This window comes from Mus musculus, chromosome 15 (genome assembly GCF_000001635.26).
Source record: "Mus musculus strain C57BL/6J chromosome 15, GRCm38.p6 C57BL/6J".
Classification (NCBI taxonomy): Eukaryota; Metazoa; Chordata; class Mammalia; order Rodentia; family Muridae; genus Mus; species Mus musculus.
Window position 1 is genome coordinate 80,507,123 of NC_000081.6, and position 24,958 is coordinate 80,532,080.

Sequence of the window (24,958 nt, forward strand, 5' to 3'; positions counted from 1 at the left end):
AAAAGACAAACAAAAGAGGTTGGTGGCTGCTAGCACGGAGGGAGGCAGGGGTGAGTAGTGGAGCACAGAGGGACCTTGGGACAATGAGGTCACACTGTGTGGTAATAATGTATGTATGTCAGTCACGTGTTCATACCCACACACGAGTGTGGGACAAAACTACAGACTGAGAATGACCATGGTGTCAATACAGGCCTGACTGTAACAAATGTGGATAGTGACAAGCCATGTGTGTTTTGCACAGAAGCTCAGAGACACTTTGCACTTTTTGCTGAGTTCTACTGTGAATCTAAAGCTGCTCCCAAAAAGAAAGTCTATATTTGAAATGTTGGGGGGGGGGATGTTAGGCGATGTTAGAATACAAGAAAAGTTTTCCCCATTGCTCTTCCTTCGAGCTTCTAGATTTGAGCTGTTTACTTTACAGACCGTGGAAGAACACTGAGCAAGGCGGATGTGGTGACCCTCACCCTCAAGCTCAGCACCCAGTGGGCAGAGGTAGTGAGTTAGAGCCAGGATAGCATGCAATGAAAAGCTGGGGTTCTATGTAAGCCAAGGCTACACATAGTGAGACACTGTCTCAAAGATAGACAGACAGATTTAAATGTCAAGTAAGCTGTCCCTAGATTAAAGCCATTTACAACTATTATCTGTGCTAATGCCATCTCATACAACCTTTTGTTGCATTTATTAAAATTATTATTAAAATTATTCTTTTAGTTCTCACAAGAGTTTATAAGAACTATTTATAAATGTGTGCTTGCACAGAAAGTCTATGCTAACACTGTGGTTTTTCAATTTTGGGTGCTGCAGGTCTGTATGAGGAGGAACTTCGAGGTATAAGGTCTGAGAACAGGGAAAGAGAGAGCCTAAACCATGAGGAACCACCTCTGTGAGGCAGGAAAGGTCAACCAGGAGCTAGAAAGCAAAAGACAGACAAGGCACTGCTCACAGGTACTCAGGTTGCCCCACTCATATCTTGGTGATGGACAGGTCACCCCTCTGGCTGAGCAAACCTAGTGGAGGAACCTATTGCAACCAGAATGCAGCTGGGTATGCAGTGTGCACTTAGCATGCTCTCCATGAGGCCTGGGCTCTGTCTTCAGCCCCAAAGTGTATTGCAAGTTGGGACTTCATACAGAGCAATGACAGGAGGGAGGCAGACCCCAAGGGGTCCTGACAACAGCAGGTGGGACTCAACATTGTCATTTACTAGAGGTGACTTTGGTATCATTTTGTGTAATTTATCCTGTGCCCTTTCCCCCCAAGGTTTTTGAGACAGGATCTTATACTGTAGTCCAGGTTGGCTTGGATGGGGCTGGCTTTGAGTTTGTGGTAACTCTGTCTCTCCAGGATTGCAAATGTGAGCTACCACACCCAGCTTTCCCCTGTGCCCTTTTCTAAAGTTAATGATTCAGGAGCTGTCTGACCGAGCTGTGGGACTGGCGCTCTTCATTCTGCTCCTTCACATTTCCACTTAATGCCTGCTCTAGTCGGGTCTCATTCATTAGGCTTCATCAGAAATAAGTCTCACTAAAAAACATACTAAAATTGGGCTGCAGAGAGGGCTGCTCTCGCAGAGGACCTGGGCTCAATAGTCAGCACCCACATGGTGGCTTACAGCCGTCTATAATTCCAGATATCCAGGATCTAACACCCTCTTCTGGCCTCCGTGTCACAGGGTACATATGTGGTGCACAAACATATATGCAGACAAGATACTTAGACATATGAAAATAATAAAAAAATCTTTTTTAAGAACAGAAAATTAGTTCTACTCTTTAAAACTTTCAAAGAAAAGTGTAAGGCTAGCAATTAATTTTTAAACAAAGTGAAATAGAAGAGAAAGAAATCAGAATCCCAGAAGCAGGTGACCAACAAAATGGGAGTCAAAGGCCACATATGGGCTGGATTTATCATGCCAGTCCTGCTGCTGATGACCAATGATAAACAAAGCCAAGCATTGCTATATTTCAAAATCAAATCTTGTATTTGTGTAACCTTTCCTTCAAGTGCATCTCACTTCTATTTCTGAAGAAAATTTCATCTGTAGCCAAATTACCTGTGTCCCAGAGATTGCAGATTTCCGCTTCCCCTTCTGACAGCCAGGAAGCAGGAGAGGTAAAGGAAGGAGGTAACCTTGTCACAGGTTGCTTCGGATGCTCATAGGAGTACAACAGTGTTAGGTCCTGACAGAAACAAGAGAGGGCACAGTCACTGGAAAACAAAAACTGCACCAGAGAGGTGGGTCAGCCATTGAGAGTGTTGCTGTCTTTGAGAGGACTGGAGCTGAGTTCCAGGGTGTACACCCAGCAGCTCACAACTTCCTGCCTGTCACTCCAGCTCCAGGGGCCCTGATGCTGCTGGCCTCCAAAGGCACTTGCACTTCTGTGCACAAACCTAGACACATTATCAAAAGAAAAGTCAGCATGTGCTGGCTAGTTTTGTGTCAACTTGACACAAGTTACAGTCACTGAATAGGAGGGAGCCTTAACTGAAAAATGCTTTCATAAGATCTGGCTGTAGGGGGCTGGAGAGATGGCTCGGCGGTTAAGAGCACTGACTGCTCTTCCAAAGGTCCTGAGTTCAAATCCCAGGAACCACATGGTGGCTCACAACCATCCTTAATGAGATCTGATGCCCTCTTCTGGTGTGTCTGAAGACAGCTACAGTGTACTTACATATAATAAATAAATAAATCTTTAAAAAAAAAAAAAGAACTGGCTGTAGGCAACCCTGTAAGGCATTTGTTGTTGTGTGTGTGTGTGTGGGGGGGGGGTGTTGTAGGGTGGCTGGAGTGTTCCAGACAGCATTTCTCTGTGTAGCACTGACTATCCTGGAACTCACTCTGTAAACCAGGCTAGGAGGGAACTCAGAGATCACCTGATTTTGCCTCCCAAGTCCTGGGATTAAAAGGGTGCATCACCACTGCCTGGGTGTTTTCTTAATTAGTGACTGATGATGAAGGCCCCAGCCCATTGTGGGTAGTGTGGTCATGGGTTCTATAAGAAAGTAGGCTGAGCAAGTCAGTTTACAGCACTCCTCCATGGCTTCTATCTGCATCAGCTCCTGCCTCCAGGTTCCTGCCCCGCTTGAGTTCCTGCCCTCACTGCTTTTGATAAAGTTATATGGAATTGTGAGTGAATAAACCCTTTCTTCCCCAAATGACCAAATTGCTTTTGGTCATGGTGTTCCATCGCAGCAACAGTAATCCTAACTAGGACATCGTGTTTGGAATCTGACATGAATTCAGCCAGGAAACAAAGCAAATCTATCCCAGGTTCCTATAAATCTGTTTGGCACGTCTGTAATTTTGACCTTTCAAGTGTGTTATATAAATAGGGTGACACAATATGCAACCCTTTAGGATCGACTCTCTTCATCCAGCACAGTTCCTAGAGATCTACCCGGGTCGTTGTGTATGCTGAGAGTTCCTCCTGTCACTACTAAGGTGTATCCCAGATACTCATGTTTAACCCTTTCAAATGTATCTGGTATCTTGTAAGATTTGTGTGGTTTCAGATAAAATTTCTGGGTACAAGGTTTTGTATAATGTAAGTAAATTTCCACACCTGTGAGATGACTAGGGGTGCCATTGCTGAGTATATGGGTGGGTGCCTTATATTCAGGTTCTGTTGCTGTTTTTGAGACAATCTCACTATGCATTCCTGGCTTGCCTAGAACTCACAGAGATCCACCTGCCTCTGCCTCCGAGGTTAACTGAACCTAGATACTCGGCAAGAGCAGGAAGTACTCTAACCCACAAATCCTCTTCCCAGCCATGTGCTCAATAAGGTACAGCCTAATTGTTTTGTAGGTGACTTTACCTTTCGAAATTCCTACTAGCAAAGCAGGAGTGGTCTGACCTTCCACATCCTCATTAGCATAAGGGGCTGTCACCACTTCTGTCCCAGCCATTCTGCTATTACACTGTGTGCATCTCGGGATGACAATGCTGGCCATCTCTCCCAGCATTTCTTTATTATGCATATCTGCTGAGTGACTATTTATACTGTTTATCCGCCATATGATTTCCAGTTTGCTGAGTTTTTCCATAGATGGCTGCTGGACTCTATCAAATGCACTGCTCTATCAAGTGAATTATTATATGCTTTTTTTCTTTAGCTTTTTGATGAGCTCAGACTGACATGCCATCAACACAAGCCTATGACAATCTCTTCTGCCATGTGTCTATCTGCATGTCTTTCCTTCCATGCTAAGGATATCAAAGATAATGCAAACAGAGAGTATCCATGGTTACCTGTTGAATTCCGCACACACTAAACTCATCATCATCTCAGAGCAAAAATACCATTGCGGAAGAAAAGCCCCAAATGAATGCAACCACATTAATTTCATTCTATATTTTAGGAATTATGTTTTATAATGATTCAAAGCTTTCCTGGTTCTCAATGACAAAAATCTACACACATATATATATGAGTCTGGCTTATTCTACCATATAAATGTTCATGACTGTTTTATTCATGATTGCCAAAACTTAGAAGTAAGCTTTGGTAGCAGAATGGGTGAATAGTGCTCCCTCCAGACAGTGGAATGCCATTTAACCATAAAAAGAAATGCACACTTCTATATACTGAACTCATATTTCCACTGAGTTTCCTGTGTGTGCAAGTGTGCAAGACACTGAGTTTCCTGTGTGTGCAAGTGTGCAAGAGCATGTGCCCACACACAAGCATCTGAAGACTGCAGGATCATGAGGGATCTCTTCTTTCATTCTATGCCTAATTCTCTTGAGATAAGAGCTCTCACTGAACCTTGAGCTCGCTCACTGTGTTTGATGATAATACTCCTGTCTCTGCCCTCCCCCTCTGCTCCCCTCCCCTTCCTCCAGCACTGCCCCCTCTTATGTGGGTACTCGGGATTTGAACTCAGGTCCTCATGCGTGCACAGCACTTGCTCTCACTGACTGAGACCTCTTTCCAGCCTCACAAATAAAATTCTTAGCAGAACAAAGCTTTCAAAAGTAGAACAGGGTTCATTAGAGTATTACTTTCAAAACTAAGGAAACCTTTTGTGTTTATGATTGACACTGGTCCATTTTCTTTCTTCGTACTGTCCAGAGTTTTTAATCATTAAGTTTGGTAATAAAGTTATTTAACTATACCTCAAAAACAAACAAACAAAAATTCCCTTTTCCCCCCACCCACTAAGAAAATAAAAAAACAAGGTTGCGATTTTGGGTTTTTGGCTGCAGCTGTTTCCATGGCAACTGATAGGGATGTTGTGAAGTGGCTCACACAAAATTAAGGCTGACCAAAACCTTCGATGTCTTTGTGAGTTGCTAAATCAATAGTGATGGATGATAAGTGTCTGTGTTCTGCCACTTCCATTTAGGATTTTGCAAAATGAAGAATACACAAATTTTGCCCTTTGGATTATTTCTGTGCAGTATGTCCTATTTGCAAAATTTTGACCTCATCAGAGTTGCTGGAGGAGTGGAAATTATGCTGATTCTGATTCTGATGGTGTGTCACGCTTGTCTCAGCTGTGTCACTGCCTCTGTCCACTTTAAGGTCTTTATTTGTGCCTTTATTATTATTTTATAGATTATAAAATAGTCACTGCAAGCACACCCAGTAATGTGAGTGGTAAAGAGCACAGAGTTTCTGCTCCCTTCCCCACAGGCTGCCATCCTCTGCTGGGGTAGCTAGTACTCTGTCTTATGAATTTGGGGGAAATTTTCTGTGTCAACACATTTTTTAAAAGCGAAATGAAATCGTTATATATATATATCCTTCTCAGGAATAAGCAATCTATCTTGGTCATCTTTCTACATAATAATATAATCAGTCATTGCGTACTATCCCCGCAGTGACTTCATTCACTGAGGTATGCATTACAAACGTGCTTTTCTCAGGATAGAGCTGAGCTGTGGCCCTGACATGTAACCTGACTTGGTCATTCCCTTTGGTAATCATTTTGAGATTTTTCTTGTTTCCGTCTATTACAACTGTTGCAATAAAAAGCTTCACAGAGCCACCTATACAAGCTGCGTGTTCACAGTGGCATCTCTGAGCACTCACACACGGGCTTGTCTTGAATTTGAATGGTGTCAAATTCTACCCTTAAATGCCGCACCTGCTTGTATTCAGCAGCACGTGGGAGGGGCCTTTCTCTCAGTGCAAATACAGGGCGGTAGCAATTAAACATTTTTTCATCAGTGTGAAAGGCACAAAAATTGTGTTTTACCTAATTACATGTGAGACTGGGCAATAGTCTGTGAGGTATCTCACCGTCTCACATGTCTATGTGTGGTGCTGTAGATGTGGATCAACTTCTTAAATACATTTATTATATTGATTTCCTCATTTCAGCATGGAGGATGAGGTGCCCATAAGGCCCCACCCCTCCTGCTTTCGTGTCTTCTGTTGTACAGCCTCTGAGTTTAGTCAGATTTACACGTCCAAGCACAGGTGCTGTCAGGCCTGAGCTTGTGCAGGACTTGCAGAGTAGAAGGGCTCCTTGGGATGGGGGGGGGGGGGGAGGACAGAGAGGAGGGGCAGGAGGGGGAGGAAGAGGAAAAGGGTGAGGATGAAAATGGTTAAATGTCATTATCTAAATGTATGGCATTACCAACACTGCAGAGGGCAAGAAGGCCAATAAAGACGCTGTACTGTTTTGTCAACTTCCTGTAAAGTCACAATAAAGGATTTTTAAGGCTGTGGGTGTAGTTCGGTGGTAGAGTGTTTGCCCAGCATGCACTGGGTTCCATGCCTAGCACCACCAAATAAGTAAATAAACAACACAAACTATAATATAAAGGAAAACATCACAATTTTACCTAACTGATACTTAAAACTCTGAATAACATAAAACACAAATGCCAAGAGCAGCAGGGCAGCTTTGCAGGGCTGCAAGGATGGTTTCCCACACATGGCTGGTTACCTGCACAGCAGCAAAGGGAACCAGAGAACCCACCTCTGTAGATTTCCACGCCTTCATCCCAAGTGAAGGGAAGTACAGGGGCAGAGAGGTCCCAGCAGGCGAGGGCACGTCCTGGCACTGCTCCAGCCTCAGCCTGGCCTTGGATGTGTTTTCTGTCAACGATGTAAAGCAGTATATAAATAAATATTAGTTTTTTGTATTTGTGTTTAACTTTAACGACTTCTGAAGATCTATTCTACGTGCTAAATACATATCACACACACACCAAGAGCCACCTCTGAGTGTGTGCTGCTTGACACCATTGGCAAGCCCAGAGGGATTCAGAAACTACAGTTTCATGTCCATAGCCCTGTCCCATCTCAGCAATCCTATTATAGCTTTATTAGTAGAAGTACTTTTAAAAATAATATAAAATGTAGTGGTAGTTATAGGGTAACACACAGTAATGTATAACAAAACTTTAAAAGGTGAATACTATTCAAAGGGAATTTTAGGATTATACAAATGATGGCTGTAATTATTAGATTACTTAAGAAGTCTTAAATACTGTAAGGATTTTTTAAGGAGTCTTAGATTACTATGAAGTGAGTTTCATATATTCTCTATAGGAAGAACAGATCAGAAATGTATAGATTAGTTATGGGGCAAATACATCTTTAATATAAAATAAAAACTTTAAACATAAAAGAAAAATACACCAGTGAAAATAAACTGCTATGTCTGCTTATGTTCACTGTATTTGGCATTTTTTTCCCAGTTTTAAAGGCCTTTGCCTTGTTGGATTAGTTACTGTATTAGTAACAGTTCTAGGTGAAGCTCTGGGCCAGGATGCAGCTCAGCTACCTAGCATTTACCCAGCATTTATGAGCACTAAAAGGAAAGAACTGTCTAAAGCATTAGTGCTCACTCTATCGTGGCATGCCCTCATGGACAATAAGAGGTGTAAGGTGGCTGCCTTCGTATTGGTAGCTGCACACTTGATGTGGAGAGCATAAGTGTCACACAGGAACTAAGATTATGGTGACCCTTTTAAATAAATCAATTGCCAGATCTGCAACATCTACAGGTCTTCTTCCAAAGGCTTATCTGCCTGGGAGGAAGTGGCCAGCTCTTTTCTCTTTGCCATTCATAATTTTCCCCACTTCACAAAACAAAGATGCGTCATGCATCTGTTTGAGAATGGGTCTTCTTCCCCAAACGTAAGGCACCAGTAATAGAAAGAGCAAAACAAACAAGCCACCTCAACATGACCTCCATTGGTCAAGACAGGGGAGAACCAGCAGTCTGTTCCATCCATAGTCTTTTGAGGGCAAAGCAATGGCAATAAGGGGACTTACACCAGTCCGTACAGGGACACCTGATGTTCAGACACACTGTATGACGACAGCACAGGACACCTGATGTTCAGATACACTGTATGACGACAGCACAGGACACCTGATGTTCAGACACACTGTATGACAGCACAGGACAGCAGGGAAAGTGACCAACTTCACTTCACATTCATGTGCTTTTCATCCACAACTATGGTCAAAGAGCAAATCGCTCCTAAGGAATGGTCCTCCAGAGCAGAGCGATGAAAGCCAGGGGTGTGGGGAGAGGCATGTTTATGTTTTCAGTGCAGCAGTTCACAAGGCTCCAAGTCTGAGCTAGCCATCTTAGGAAAGGGTCTGGGAGCCCTGTGACAGCATGTGACAGGTAGTAGCACATGCCTGAAACCCTAGCACGGAGGAGGCAGAGGCAGGAGGATCCTGAGTTCAGGGCCAGTGTCTACATATAGATTCTGAGGCCAGACTGGGATCATGAGATGCCCGCCCCCTGGAAACAAAAATGGCAGGTATGATGGCTTAGCGGGCAAAGTTGTTCACACGCTATGACATGTGGAAACACACATACATAGGCACTTACACACCCCAAATAAGTGCATGAAATATGATAATTGTAAAGGATGTAGAGATTGAAAGTAATAGAAATATTTATATTTATTAGAATAAATATGTAGGGTATTTTATGGAGAAAAAGCCATTTGAAATCCAATTCAATTTACCGTTTTGACAATGAAGGCTGCATTTGCCAACTAGATTATACGGTAGATATTTTTCCAGAATTACATAAACCAAGTCTGCAGTTACCAAGAACTGGAAACAGCATGCACTGTAAAATCAGTTTCTGCAAAGTCCATTGCACTGACAGCCATAGGGCAAGGAGCGTTTTCATTTGCCCTGCAATTTCTGATTATGTCAGGTTAGAGTAAAAGTTTAATTAATAGTTGATACATTTTAATAAAGAGTGTTTTGTATTATTCCCAGAAGCTAAAAAAATAAATTACTCCTAATGACTGTTTTAAAAAAATCTTTCCCCAAACAATGTGTTCTCAACTCTTTGCTTTCAAAAACATGAAAGACTTCATCACGTTATAGCTGACAAGAGATAGGAAATATTTCTCTAATAAGTCACTAGATAATTGTTGGCACGTTACTTAGAAGGAAAGCACAGGACTGATTGACAGTGCTGCAGTACAGTACCTTCTACTTCTGGCTTTGATTTATATGAACAGGTTTTTAAAGCATTTATGTGTACAAAAACCATGAAATAAAATAGACATTGTATGGTGCTTACAGCGAGCAGTGGATGGTACTCAGATGTGGGTAATGGCTGTGCTTAGCTCATAAAAGCATGTGTTTCCAGTTACGTTGGATTCTTTATGTGTGATAAGTACTTCTAAGAATATATGAATCCAAGGGCTTTGATAGGCTGTGTGCTGGAAGTCAGTCCAGCCTGGCACAGAGGCTGCATGTGTGTAAGCCCAGCACTGGGGACAGAGGGACGGTTAAGTATGAAGTCAGCCTGGGCTCTACAGTGGGATTCTTCTTCCAAAGCACACTTTTTGCACATATTTGATATTTTGAGGAGACTTTCACACATGCAAACACTACATATAAAGGTAAGACTCTGTGAGAGATGTGAAACCAAATCCGACCTTAGCAAGAGAAAGGAATGACAGTTTCCATAGATAAGGACCCTATGTTTCCCTCCAGTGATGTGCTGCAAGTCTCAATTCTAATGGTACTTATGCCCCTTAAGATGTGAGAGAGGTGGGTGTGGTCAGTGGCCAGAGCATGCACTGCTACTGCTGAAGAACTGAACTTGGTTGCCAGCACCCACATCAGGTGACACACATCTGAAATCAGCTGTAACCCCAGCTCCAGGGGCATCTGATGCCCTCTTGTAAGTCCCACGAGCTCTCACTCATGCGCACAAACCCACACAGAGACACACACAAACAGAGACACACTTAATTAAAAATAAAAATCACTGAGAACATACATGTGGTATCATTTTCTTCTTCTCTTCTTTTTTTTTTCCAGTAATGGGGAATTGAACCAGATATTATATGAATGCTAGGCAAGGACTCTCTATTTTGGGAGTCCTACTATGTACTTCAGGCTGACCTTGAACTCATGATAGCCTTACCTCAGCCTCCTAAGTAGCTGGGATTACTGGTATGTACCACCATGCCAGATTTGTTTTCTTTTTATGTCTATATTTATAATATTTATAACATACTAGACTTTATGTTTATTCCCTCTTATAAAATTCCACATTTTAACCCAAAACTTTGTGAAGAAGTTCATAAGTCTAACATTATACATGAAAATGTCTTAGAAGCAATAGGTCGGCATGAGACGGGCTCTCCCTTCAACAAGCCCAGGGCCTGGTAGGAAGTTAAGCTCCTCGAACAGACAGGCTTCTGGGAAAGAACTAACTATAACACCAGGGGCTTTGACGGGTGGTGCGAATCCCAATAAACAGGACAGAAATCATTTCTGGCAGAGGCACAGGGACAGTAGGTGCCAGATCCTGAAGAGGTAATGAGAACCTTTCATGTATGTTTGTAGTTTTCCATTTTGTTGTAAACTTACATGAAAATGAGTAATTAAAACGGACTTATTTCTGACTTAGAGATTTTCTAATTAATCCTGGCAAACAGCGGGGACTCGGGACTTCTGTCATCTATCTGCTTTCCTGAGGTTTAATCAGAAACTGTAACTGCTCCTTCAGTACTCAGCAGTAGAATTATCTCTGAAATGCCATGGGTCGGGCTTGACAGACAGCACGGGGGTAGATTAATTCCCTTCTGAGGAACTCATGAGAGCAGCACGCAGCACGGATGTGTTCTGGCCCAGAATCACATTTCACTTCTGTTGCTGCGACCGAGGGAGGGGGGCTGCGGGGGAGAGGAGAGACAAGAAAGGGTTATTTGGCTTACAAGGCAGAAACTGCAGCAGCTAGTCACAGCCCAGCCATAGTGGAGAGCAGAGAAATGAAGTCTCTTGTGCTGCTGGCTGGCTTGCTTGCCTGTGCACAGTGAGCTTTTTCCACTCTCACACAGCTCAGAACCCGATTCAGGCCATGGCCCCATCCACATTAAGGGTGGGTCTGCCCACCTCAATTAACAATGAAGACAGACAGTCCTTCACAGACAGGCCCATTGGCCACCCTGATCTAGAAAATTCCTCACCGAGACTCTTCCTAGGTGATTCTAGGCCAGATCAAGTTAAAATGAGGCAGCACGCTGGTTAAAATACTACGAGGCTACCTGTGGGCATGAAGAACGGCAGTCAAGCTGCAGAAAGCCCACAGACATTCGTGGTCTTCCTCCCTCGATATCAGATCGCACAATACTGGAAGTGAGTGTGAGTGTGCCTCATCAGACTTCATGACTAAGCAACATGTGCTCTAGACTCCCACAAGTTAAGGAAGAGGTGAGTGCACACATTTGGTTCCTCAGAAGAAATGAAGCCCCTCTGGCACCATCACAATCCAGCAACTAAGGCTGTGGAACCATGAGCCATGGAGGATGGGGCTGTGACTAAGGAGCCTCTGAGGAAAGTGTGGAGAGGGGACAGGAAGTGATGCCAGGGACTCACTGGTTGCTGAGTTGCTCAGCACTGCAGCTGTGGAACTCCCTAGAGACTATCTGGAGAGATGGAGATCCCACTGAGCCTGCAGAGCCCAGATAATACCTCGAAGCAGAACTGATGGGCCCCGTGATAGCTCTTAGATGAGATACCGAGCTCTGACTACAAGACACTATCAGCGCAACTGTGGCTCTGGCATTGAGATGCCCTGTAAACGCACACATCCAAACCACCCCACTGCTCCCCCAGCTGTCACCGTAGATCAGCAGGGTCCTCTCGGTGGTGATGTCAGCAAAGGTGTATCGATTACTTTGAAGTACTCGTCAGAACCAGGATGGTGGAATATACTGTAGTTTAGGGAGGCTGGGGCAGGAGGAGCGCTCAGGTCCAGCTCGGAGGCCTTCCTGGGCAACACAATTGAGGCTAGGTTGTTTCTTGTTTTGTTTTAAGTTTTCAGAAAACACCCAGGTGATAGAGAGATGGCTCAGTTGGTAAAGGACTTGCTGTGTAAACACGAGGACCTGAGTTGGGATGGCCATGGCCCACATAAAAGCCAGGTGCAGCTTGTGCACTTAGAAATCCCAGAGTTAGGGAGGGGAGAAATGGGAAGGTCCCTGCAGCTCCCTGGTCACCTAACCTCACTGAACCACTGCAGTCTATGCTCAGTGAGAAACCACATCTCAAAAAGTAAGGTAGACAGTAATTGAGAAAATTATCCAAAATTGACCTATGGCTTCTACATACACTCATCTTCACGCATATAGGTTCACACATGAACATAAGAAAGGAAGAGAGAAGCTGGGCAGTGGTGGCGCACGCCTTTAATCCCAGCACTTGGGAGGCAGAGGCAGGTGGATTTCTGAGTTTGAGGCCAGCCTGGTCTACAGAGTGAGTTCCAGGACAGCCAGGACTACACAGAGAAACCCTGTCTTGAAAAAAAAAACAAAAAACAAAAAACAAAAAGGAAGAGAGAAAGGGAGCGGACAGAAGAGAATGGAAGGACTGGATTCAGTGGACCACTGAAGAAGCAGGAGATTGAAAAGCAGCTTCACGCCGATGGAGTCTTCTTTGTAATTTTGCAGACTCACACATTTGGAATCTTGACTCCAGTTTCTCTCACTGTGTGGCCCAAGCTGGCTTCAAACTCACAGCAAACCTTCTGCCTCAGCCTCTTGCATATAAGGATTGCAAATGAGCCGCCACGCTCTGCTCAATTTCCTCTTCTTGGAGCATTGGCACACTTGAGTAGCTTCAAGCAACTGATCTCTGTTCTACTCTTAAAAAAAAAAAAAAAACTTTCACTTTCATCATAATCTTTTTTATTTAATTTTTTATTATGTATTTTCCTCAATTACATTTCCAATGCTAGCCCAAAAGTCCCCCATACCCTCCCCCCACTCCCCTACCCACCCATTCCCACTTTTTGGCCCTGGCGTTCCCCTGTACTGGGGCATATAAAGTTTGCATGTCCAATGGGCCTCTCTTTCCAGTGATGGCCGACTAGGTCATCTTTTGATACATATGCAGCTAGAGTCAAGAGCTCTGGGGTACTGGTTAGTTCATAATGTTGTTGCACCTACAGGGTTGCAGATCTCTTTAGCTCCTTGGATACTTTCTCTAGCTCCTCCATTGGGGGGTCCTGTGATCCATCCAATAGCTGACTGTGAGGATCCACTTATGTGTTTGCTAGGCCCCGGCCTAGTCTCATAAGAGACAGCTATATCAGGGTCCCCTCAACAGAGGAATGGATACAAAAAATGTGGTACATTTACACAATGGAGTACTACTCAGCTATTAAAAGGAATGAATTTATGAAATTCCTAGGCAAATGGTTGGACCTGGAGGGCATCATCCTGAGTGAGGTAACACAATCACAAAAGAACTCAAATGATATGTACTCACTGATAAGTGGATATTAGCCCAGAAACTTAGTATACCCGAGATATAAGATACAATTTGCAAAACACATGAAACTGAAGAATGAAGACCAAAGTGTGGACACTTTGCCCCTTCTTAGAATTGGGAACAAAACACCCATGGAAGGAGTTACAGAGACAAAGTTTGGAGCTGAGACACTTTTATCATAATCTTAAACTTGCAGAAATCACTCAAGAGTACCAAGGTGTTCCTGTGTTTACCACTTGAACTCGGCAGCCATCAGACATTCCTGGCATCTGTTGTCTCTTTTTTCTCTTTCATTCACACTCACCTGATATTACTGTCTGCTAGTTTCAATCTGGAGGGAAAGCTACTTTGAGTTCCCCCAGAATACAGTGTCTAAGGCACTTGTCCATGTGGGGGTTCACCAGGAGGAGCTCTGAGGAACAATATCTGTGGGGACTCAGGGGGGCAGGACTGGACTTGAACAAGAGAAGACTGGGGGGCTCCTTCTGGAAGCTGTCAAGCTTGACCCCCCTCACAGCTAGTCAGTGGGTGCACACACCCTCAGGAGGGACCATGACCCTAGGCAAAGAGGCTCTCTTCTGCTATAAGGAGTTCTCAGAGAAGGGTGGGGGTGGGGTGCTGATGGCTCAGTCACCAACCTTCTAGCAGCTGAGGGAATGGAGCACCACGACCTTGTAGGGCAAGTTCTGGAGGCTGTGCCCCAGACACACCTCTCGTTTGCTCTTTGACTATTTCTTCTCAGCAGAGACAGGGGATACAAATACAATCTCTTTCCCTTTGAAGGTGAATTTTAGGGTTTGCTAGGGAAAGGCAATTTTTAAAGGTGAGAAGAAGAAAGAAGGAAGCACATTTAGGAAGATTTTTTTAAAAACTAAATGAAGTGGGTAGGTGATAAGAAGGAGGGGCCACCATCATCCCAGCAGAACTTTAGAAAGAGGGTTACAGCAACTTTATTTCAGCCTTTGTCCATAAACACATGTGATCTGAGTCTTGTGCTGGCCTGACACGTGAGAAGCTCAGTCCTCAGGAAGCACGTGGGAACACACGGGGGGGCGGGGGGGGGGAGGGACGGAGAGAGAGGAGAGAGAGAGGCACACACAGGCACACACACCACATGCAACGGTTTTCATAACTCAACACCCAACAATGAGATATTTTAAAGACAAAACTAGTTTTTAAAAGTAACAGAAACCTTATATAGAAGCAAGCACAACTAAAAATAACTAACAGTTAAAAGAAAGAAAATAAAATAGCTGATGGTCAAGAAAAGAAACAAGGCCCAGAATGCCTTTCTTCCTCAGGATCTGTGTGGGCAGGTGTGCTGCCGGGAGCCTCTCGGCACAGCCATGCTTGGAGCCTAGAAACTGACGGGCAGAGCTCTTCTTTTCCAGGTCTGTCCTGGAGAGGCAAGTGTGATGCCTGAAGGTGCTGCCACACTGAATGGAGGAACACGCACTTTCACACTGAGGTGGACAGATTATCTAAAGTGCAAGGCTTTCTTCCCTGCCCTGTGGGCCCAAATCCCAGCTCTGTAAAGAACGAAATACAGTAAGAAATGAGCCCAAACTCTACCCTAGTGGAGAAACAGAGCTGTCTCAGATGTAATGGGAAGAGTGACAGAGACCCGAGCCTGAGTTCATTGTGCTGAGGCTGTGTCAGCTCAGATCCCTCACGCACCAGTTTTACAGGAGTCTACATTACCATTTCAGGAAGGTCAATTCACAAGAGAAGGGCTCAAATAATACATCGAGATCACACCAAAGCCAGGCGACGTGGCTTCTGAACCAGACCTCAGGCATTAATGTCACTGCCTTCAGTACCTATGTCTGACCTGTAGCCCATGGTTCACGTGCACCCCAGAAGAGCTATGAATATGGCCCAGTACATGTGTAGATGATAGTCACATGTCACAGTGTCAAATGATTGGCCATCCTGATGACCAGGCAAATGCATAAATACATTCACCAACAACAGGACTCGAGGAGGAGAGATGGAGAAGCGCGTGGATGAAGAGCTCAGCGGAAGGGAACAGAGGAACAGGAATCGATCGCTCTAGTGGTTCTGAAGTTGGCATAAGTGACACCCTCTCACAAGATTTCTTTTTATGGCCGTTGTTGCTATCATGACGCTGCAAGACTGACATCCTAAATAGTGCTTCTTGGCTTCACGCATGTCCTCCATTTTGTTAGAAAATGCTTCTCTGCCTATTTTTCTGTCCACCTCTCCCCTATTTATGTCGATCAGTAGGCCATCTTTATGTACTCTGGATGCTAATCCTTTTTCAGTTATATGTGTTAGAAAATTGCCCCACGGTATTCTGATTTTTTTTTCTACTTTCTATATGGTGGGTTTTGATCTCAAAATCTACTGCAGAAAAATTCACAAAAGCTGATCAGAGCAGATGGTACGGGCACAAAACCAGACGTATAGATCCATGGATCAGGACAGACTGTTCAGAAATGAATCCACACTCTTACGGTCAGCCAAGCACCATCGGCGCCCGGGATGTTTGACGGGAGAGGACAGATGGGTGCTTCTGTAAGCAGGGTTAGGAAGACCAGATATTCACACGCAGAAGAATTAAACTAGATCCTGACTTCACTACAATGCAAAACTCAACACCAGTCAGACTTACACACAAAAGCAGCACCAGGAAACCAAGAGAGATGCTTCCTCACGCTCATCTGTTTCCGGGGTTCACGAGGCCAAAATCAAAGTATCAGCTCAGCAGAATTCTTGTCTGAAGCCTGAGGAAGAATTACTTCCAAGGTCATTCACATTTTGGTGGAATTAAGCTCCTCTCAGCTGGGGGCTCCATTTCCCCCATGGCTGCTGAGTCGGGCCTGCTTCTAGAAGCCCCTTGTACTCCTCTGCCCTATCTTCAGGCCAGCAGCAATGTGTTCTGTCTCCTCCTACTTGGGACCCTCACTGTCTCCTCTGACACCGCTGGACAAAGTTGATTAGGCCCCGGCTAAATAATGTGTCACCATAGAATGTGGCCATTACAGGTAATTATCCTCAGGCTCTACCCATGTGGAGTAGAGATTAGGTAGACACGGGACAGGCACTGGGCTAACAAAAGAATGCTGCCACCACACAGCACACTCGCTGGCTCCTTTATTGTTGTATTTACATCTATGCTGTTTGGGGGGCTGAGGTCATAGTTCAGAGGTGAGTACTCAGGTAGCATGGGTGAGGCCCAGAGTTTAACCCCAGAACCACACAAGAGAAAATAATAGGTTCTGTCTATCAAGATAGCTCAGTGGGTTAAGGCACCAAGTCAGAAGACCTGCGTTCAACCCCAGGGATTCAAGTGGTATAAGAAAGAAGCTACTCACTTTGGGTTTTGTTTTGTTTTGTTTGTGTGTGTGTGTGTGTGTGTGTGTGTGTGTGTGTGTGTGTGTGTGGTTTTTGTTTGTTTTTGTTTTTCGAGACAGGGTTTCACTGTATAGTCCTGGCTGTCCTGGAACTCACTCTGTAGACCAGGCTGGCCTTGAACTCAGAAATCTGCCTGCCTCTGCCTCTCAAATGCTGGAATTAAAGGCATGCGCCACCACGCCTGGCTTTTCCCACTTTGTTATATGTCTAAAAAGAGTATTTCTCTATCCTAACATTACAGAAAACACCTTTTTTTTTTTTTTTTTTTTTTTGGTTTTTCGAGACAGGGTTTCTCTGTGTGTAGCCCTGGCTGTCCTGGCACTCACTTTGTAGACCAAGCTGGCCTCGAACTCAGAAATCCGCCTGCCTCTGCCTCCCGAGTGCTGGGATTAAAGGCGTGCGCCACCACGCCTGGCTGAAAACTTTAACAAATCTTCTAAACATCTTTAAATTTTGCTTTTATATTTTTAAGTTCTTAATTCTAGATTGTTTTTGTGGGTATTCATGCATCAGACACCTAATCTCATTTTCTTTAGTGGTCTATTTTTTTTAACAATTCATCTTTTCCCCATAAATCTGAAATGATGTCACCGTCCTTTATGTGTGCACAGTTGCACAGCTGTTTTCTGGGCACAGTGCTGTGTCCTGTTTGCACAGGCACCGGCCTGCCCCGGGCATGCTGTTTCTAGCCTGATTTAGGAAGGAAGCCTTTCACCTTCCTCCTCCTTGGAAATGTTCGACCTTCATTTTTGGAACAGCACTCAAGATCTTCATGCCTATGTCTCCCAAGTATTGAAATTATAGATGGGATGTAACTTCCATAGATCATAGCTTGTTTGGGCTAGTATAGATATATGTGATGTGTGTGTGGTTGTGTGCACACGCACACGTGAGCACACATGCTTATATATTATTCTTGACTTTATGATTTTTCAAAATGCATTTTATTATCAGCCCATCAAGTTGTTTTTAAAATCCTTCTGGAGATTTTGATTGTAATTGCACTGAATCTGTAGTTCTCAGCTGGAGGCAATTGTGGCCCACAGGAGACATCTGGCCATGTCTGCAGACGGTTTTTTGACTCTCATGACAGTAAAGAATGTACCAATATCATCCAGGGGTGGAGGGCAAGGAGTAAGCCCACAGTGTACAGCCTTTACAAGAGAGTCAGCCTGATCAAAACAGCCCTGGTAGCAAGACAGAAAAATCCTTCCAAACTCTTCAATTTTGTAGACAGCTGACATATTTGCATTATTCCAAAAAAACGTGGTGTATTTTCCCATTTATATAGGTCTTCCTTATAATCGATTTCAATTATACATTATAACCCACAGTATACTGATCTCATATATCCTGTCTAAGATTTGCTCCTAAGCAATCTTGATTTTAAAATTGCAAATAGTATCTTTAAAATTTTGTGTATTGGGCCATCAAGATGACCCAGCAGATAAGGATACTTGCCACCAAGACTGACAACCAGAGTTTACTTCCTGAAATCCACATGGTGAAAGGAGAAAATTGATCCCTGAAAGTTATCCTCTGTCTGACCTCTATACATGCACCATGGTACCTGCACACACACACACACACACACACACACACACACACACACACACACAGGAAGGGGGAGGGGGAGGGAGGGGGAGAGTAGGGGGAAGGAGAGGGGAGGGAGAGGGAGAATAAATGTTTTGAAATGTGTGTTGTAGCTAGAGAGATGGTTCAGGCGTTAAGCGCACTGGCTGCTCTTCGGAGGATGGAGTTCAATTCCCAGCACCCACATGGCAGCTCACAACTGCCTGTAACAACAGCTCAGGGAATCTGATGCCCTCTTCTGGCCTCTGTGGGAACTGGACAAACAGGGTACACAGACATACATGCAGCAAACACCTGTACACATAAAATTTTAAAAATTGTTTATTGTTCATTGCTGGTGGGATGTATGTTTATATATGTGAGTACACTGTCACTGTCTTTAGACACACCAGAAAAGGGTATCAGATCCCATTACAGATGGTTGTGACCAAGCACATAGTTGCTGGGAATTGAACTCAGGACCTCTGGAAGAGCAGTCAGTGCTCTTAACCACTGAGCCATCTCTCCAGCCCCTATGTTTTGTTTTGTTTCATATGTTTTATATTTTAATGTTACAACTAATAAGGTCTTATTTTTATGTGTGTGTGTTCTGTAGACCTTTCCTAGTTTTTTGTATGGAAAGGTTTGTTTCTTCCATGCATTTAAGTTTTTACATGTGTTTGTGTGTGTCGGGGGGGATCACCTATAGATGTACATGTACCATACACATGGACACTTTAGTGGTAACTAGACAGCTATATCAAATGTCTCTCAATCACTCTCCACCTTTTGGAGACGGGGTCTTTTACTGAACCCAGAACTTGCTGATTCAACGACACTGGCCGCCTTGGAGGCACAGAAACTCTCTTCTCCCGTCTCTGCCTTCCCAGCCGGGATTTCAGGTTTGGGACAAGTACTGTATTATCTGAACCATCTCCCAGTGCCTGTGTTAACTTGGGCTGTCTACTGTGATGGCTGGACCTCCAACACAAAGCCAAGCCAGCAGGAAGGATGAGAGCTACTCTCTCTGCTTGATCCTAGAAGAAACATTTCTACATGCAAATGTATGGACTTTTTTGTGTCTATTTTTTTTAATTGTGTTCAAACTTAATTGCATTTTCACCAGAGAAACTTTTCAGCATGAGACAGGTTTCTTAACATATCTGGGGCATTTCACCTATGGATAACTGAAAAGTATGTCTGGGAATTATCTACCATGATAGTAGTTCAGTTTCTTCCTTCTGTCCTACTAAAGTCTGTTTCACACTCTTTGAAGTTACTTTACTGGAAATAGTCACATTTAAAAGCTTTTTAATCTTCCTGGGGAAACGGGATTTTTTTTTCATTACTTTTCTTTTCCTGTTCAAGTTTTTTACATTTATTTATTTGTGGGTGTGCATGTCTATGTGCATGTGTGTGCATGTATGCATGCACATGCCTGTGTATGTGTGTATAGGGGGTGTTTATGTATGTGGCATGTGTGCACACATGCTTTCGGTGAGTATGCATGTGTGTGAGAGTGTGTGTGTGTGTGGCACTGCACACATGTGGAGATCAGCGACAGCTTCCAGGAGTTGGTTCTCTCCTACTACTCTGTAGGTTCTGGTCACCTGGCTCAGTGACAAGCACTTTCCCTAACTGGGCCGTCTCAGCGGCTCCTGGGTTTATCATTATTGCTCTAGTTAGTATATGATGCCTATCCATCGTTTTCTATCCATCTGCTTCCGTGAACGGAGATGCACAGCATATGTCAGGATTTCTTTGCCCACATCTGATAGTCTCTGATTCTAACAGGAGTTCCATCTGCTAATGTCCACTGTAATTAATATTCTAGGGCTTAATCGTATCAGTTTACCTTTTGAATTTCTACCCCCTTTACTGTATACTTCTAATTATAAAGATTTTTTTCTTCTTCTTACACTCTCCTTGTGGAGTTAGTGTGCTCTATTTGTTTCTCTTGGAGCTTTACTGGAAAGCTCATCATACGCCTCCCTTCTGAAGGTTTGGAGTCAGATATTCTCAGCTCTCAGCAAAGACCGTTAGAACCATCTACCTCCATCTTATGTGCCACAGCTACCCACTATTTCAGCTTTTTGGCTTTGTTTGTTTTTGTTTTGTTTTGTTTTGTTTTGAGGCAGGGTCTCATCCTAGCCCAGGCTGGCCTTTTGGCAATCTTCCTACTGCAGCCTCCAAGTGCTGGGACTCTGCTGTTGTTTTTACCTAACAGTTAAGTGATGCTCTTTTCACTCTGTAAACAGGTTGACCCTTTATCCATCACTTTCTGTTTTCCAAACTTGCTTCTGAGAGAATTATTTTTCTTTTTGTTAAAATAGGTTTCTTTTTTTAAAAATTTTTTCAAGTTCTTCTTTAACTAATTCATCCATTTAGTCTTTATAATTTCTTTAAAACTGACTATGTGTGGTTCTATCCTTCACTTATATAAATGTTTAGATGTTGAGTGTTCTGCATCTGACCATTTTTAGGGACTGGTATGTGTGTGGGGGGTGAGTGTTTGTGTGTGTGTGGGGTGAGTGTTTGTGTGTGGGGGGAAATGAGTGTCTGTGTGTGGGGGTATGTGAATGTTTGTGTGTGTATGTGTGTGTGGGGTGAGTGTGTGTGTATGTGTGTGTGTGTGTAGGTGAGTGTGTATGTGGGGGGGTGAGTGTTTGTGGGGGGGTGAGTGTGTGTGTGGGGTGAGTGTGTGTGTATGTATATGGGGGTTAATGTTTGTGTGTGTATGTGTGCAGGGGGTGTGTGTGTATGTGTGGGGGGTGAGTGTGTGTGTATATGGGGTGTGGGGGGGTGAGTATGTGTGTGTGGGGTGAGTGTGTGTGTATGTGGGGGGGTGAGTGTGTGTGTATGTGGGGTGTGGGGGTGAGTATGTGGGGGGGTAAATGTTTATGTGGGGGGGTGTATGGTGTGGGGGTGAGTATGTGTGTGTGGGGTGAGTGTGTGTGTATGTGGGGGGTCAGTGTGTGTGTATGTGGGGTGTGGGGGTGAGTATGTGTGTGGGGGGTGAGTGTGTGTGTGTGTGTCCCTGCTTATATTCCCCTGCTGTGGTGAGTCCAGCCTGTGAGCTCTCTTCTTGGCTTTACCTGGTGAAACCTCCCAGGGACTCACTGGTAAACTGAGGTGGTCTCCTCTGCAGAGGACCTCAGACCCATGTCAGCCCCTGCAGGGCCTGCACTCGGCACTTCTCACATTCCTGAGAGGGTGTCCAAGACTCTCCTTCATGCTTCAGGCACGGAGAACTCATTCCTTAGCCAGTGCTACCCATACTGAGTCCATCCCTAACACACCACCAGCACCAGCTTCAGTCCCACTGACTTCAGCTCACACATTCTGCTCTTGGAAGGGAAAGTCCTTGGGGACTCTCATAGTTCTGTGGGGACAGTTAATGCCCAGCACATCCTTTATGGTCATGCACAGAAAGGGCCCCAAATTATTACAAGAAGCAGAAATTTGAAATGTTTTATCATAAATCAGCATATAATATGATTGAGTTAGTGTGCACCTGTGATTTCAGAACTTGAGAAGCTGAGACAAGAGGATTGAGCCCAGGTTAGCCTGGGCTACACATCAAGACCCCTGCTCCTCTCCTCCACGAAGGAAAAAAAGAAAGAAAGAAAAAAAGAAAGAAAGAAAGAAAGGAAGAAAGAAAGAAAGAAAGAAAGAAAGAAAGGAAGGAAAGAAGGAAGGACACTCCTCTCAAGCTGTCCCCAGCTCTTGTTGTCACACCTCTGTGTGTATGTCGGCCTGGGGCTGTGTTCATCAAGTTCTGACTACTTAGGACGGTGATTAGAAGTGACCAGATCTTTACAGCAAGCCTGCATCATTTTACAGGAACAAAGTAACTTTTCCAAAACAAAAAAAGAAAGTCAGATGAAGTCAATACCCTTTGTAAAGACTGTTGGTTTGGGAAGGCAGGGGACATGAATAATAGGGTGGGTTTTGTTGTTGTTGTTGTTGTTTACTTTTAAAATATAAGCATTCAACAGAAGGCCTCATAAGCATAAGCATTGCAGTGGCAACCAATGTATGTGTGAGCCCTCTCAGCTGTTGTGTGTGTGCAGAGAAAACCAAGCCTGAGCCTCTGTCAAGGTTGTCAGTAGAGACTGTGGCATCCATGGTGCTGGCTGTGACTATAGAGGCAGCACGATGATCTGCAGTCTAACTGGTTCACCAACCACCACGTATTTTCTGACAGGAATGCTTCCAAGACACACAATGCCTTTAGGTTTCCCACTGCCCAGAGGACTCCTCCTTAAATACTACAAAGACAACACCTTCCAGGGAACTCAGAGGAACTGGGGTGGGAAGGCAATGCTTCTGGAGGGCTCTGGTGCCCCTCTGAGGAAGGCCTGTGAGACCCGCAGAGCCAGCGCTGGGTTGGAGCTGCTCTCTCCAGCCTGCTGCTTGCTGTCAAAGCAGCAATTAGCCTTCAGTGCATTTCTTCCTTCAAAATCAAAATCTTCCAAATAAAAACCACCCAGGCAATCGACAAGAATTAAAACGTAGGGGAAACATCCAAGAGGAGAGAGAAGAAAAAACAAAAAAAACAAAAAAACAGTAAGTGGTGATGCACGGAGGCTGCTTCTGCGCATGCGTTCCTTTGCCTTGCTAATTTACCTCGAAGCAGTCAGTGCAGCTGTTGCAGCGCGAGGCTTTCTAGTGATGCTCTCAGCAGCGCATCCCGCTGTAACTAAATAAGGCAGGCGCATCTTTAGACTCCCACTGATGCAAATGTACCTGTACGATACCATCCTCTTTCCTCTAACTCAGATGCGGAAGTCATTTTCAGTTTCTCCCTCCCTTCTCCAGTGTGACATCCACTTAGCCTGCTGCCTCCCTTGATGTGGTGCTGTCTTCAAACATGACTGTCCCCTCATCTGTCCCACCCAGAGCAGGCCCTGTGCCCAGACAGAAACCATTGTTCCTCGCAGTCTCTCTACAACCCACATCTCCTTCATTTCCACACAAAGCAGTAAGAATTATCTCCCCCAAACAGCTGTTTTCTGTAATAAGAAAGCGAAGTTCTGCGACTAAGCTAAACAGCCCTCCTGTTCAAGGCCTGAACCGCTTCTTAGATGCAAGTTCTAGCAAATTGAAATTTCCAAACACCATTTATTATGCCTTTTGTTAATTGCTCAGAGAACTTTCAAGTATCTGCCCACATTTTTCTGCATATTCAAATTTAGTTTTTATTCCACTTAGTATACAAGCAGTTCTTACACGCCTAATCTGCCTTCTGCTTGTACCCTTCCCCACTGTGGTAGGGATTATTTTACTGTCTTTTCATTCTCTCCGTCTCTCTAGATAAGCACAGTTGACACATGGCTTCGCATCTCCCTTGAGAATAGCAGTGTCCATGTGGCTGGGTGATAATGACATGTAAGGGAGACCGTCAGATGCCACTTGACAGGATGAGGCACTCCTTCCTTCCTTCCTATTACCAAGAATATGCATGTGACGCTGGTGCCCAGGTAGCTATGCCGTGTGAGTTCGGAACAGCCATGAGCCAGAAAGGACCTGAAGCTGCTAACACCACAGGAAGCCGCATCATAGTCCCCCAACACCTATCCTACTGAACTTAAGCCCCTGGGATTTCCGTGGCTCCCCCTATTGCCGACAGGTGACTACCCACTTGGCACGCATCTCTCCTTCTCTGTGTACCATTTGTTACTTCTCTTGTCTCAGGAAGGAAGCCCCTGACCAATTCATTTCCTTTTTCTTATTCTTGTCCCAAAATATCTGCTTTATTTCTTCCTTTAAAGTGCAGCTTGTGATCCAACTCCTTCACAGAAATGGAGACTGTGGACTGGTACTACAGCGACACTGCCTCAGACTAGACACTGCCTCAGACTAGTCGCTCCCTTCTAAGCATAAGCACATATGTATCTAGTGCAGACTGCAGTAAATGAAACAAAATAACCCAACCGAGGTTCTGTTAACAGGCCTCCAGCAGCGTCTGCATCCAAACCTGCACTTCCAGCAGTACTTCCCACCGCCTCGCACCTGGACCCCGTTGTCGTGGAGCAAGTACATCTCGCCATGTCACTTCCATGACAGCAGAAACACTAGATTTGCTTATCACACCTAGTGTAGTGCCTGGCAGATGGCAGGCCATTCTCTCTATATGTGTGTGCTGCTAAACAAATTTCATTATAACAAAGCTTCAGAATTTATTTTTCCTTTGAGGCATGGTCCAGCTGTGTGGCACAGGTTAGCTTCAAGCTCGGTTCTCCTGACTGGGTCCTTTAGTACTGCGGTTTCAG

At 44.4% G+C, this 24,958-nt stretch overlaps 1 protein-coding gene across 8 annotated transcripts in view; it reads right to left on the reverse strand.

Annotated features, from left to right (window-relative positions):
- The window catches only part of Enthd1 (ENTH domain containing 1), a 113,469-nt gene that overhangs the window by 55,408 nt on the left and 33,103 nt on the right, over positions 1–24,958 (reverse strand). For all 8 annotated transcript variants that reach the window (XM_030248626.1, XM_006521134.3, XM_017316685.2 and 5 more), the window contains 2 exons: positions 6,940–7,058; positions 2,060–2,186 (listed from right to left, as the gene is read on the reverse strand). In XM_030248626.1, coding sequence (XP_030104486.1) covers positions 2,060–2,186; positions 6,940–7,058 — 246 coding nt within the window. The remainder of the gene's footprint in view (positions 1–2,059; positions 2,187–6,939; positions 7,059–24,958) is intronic.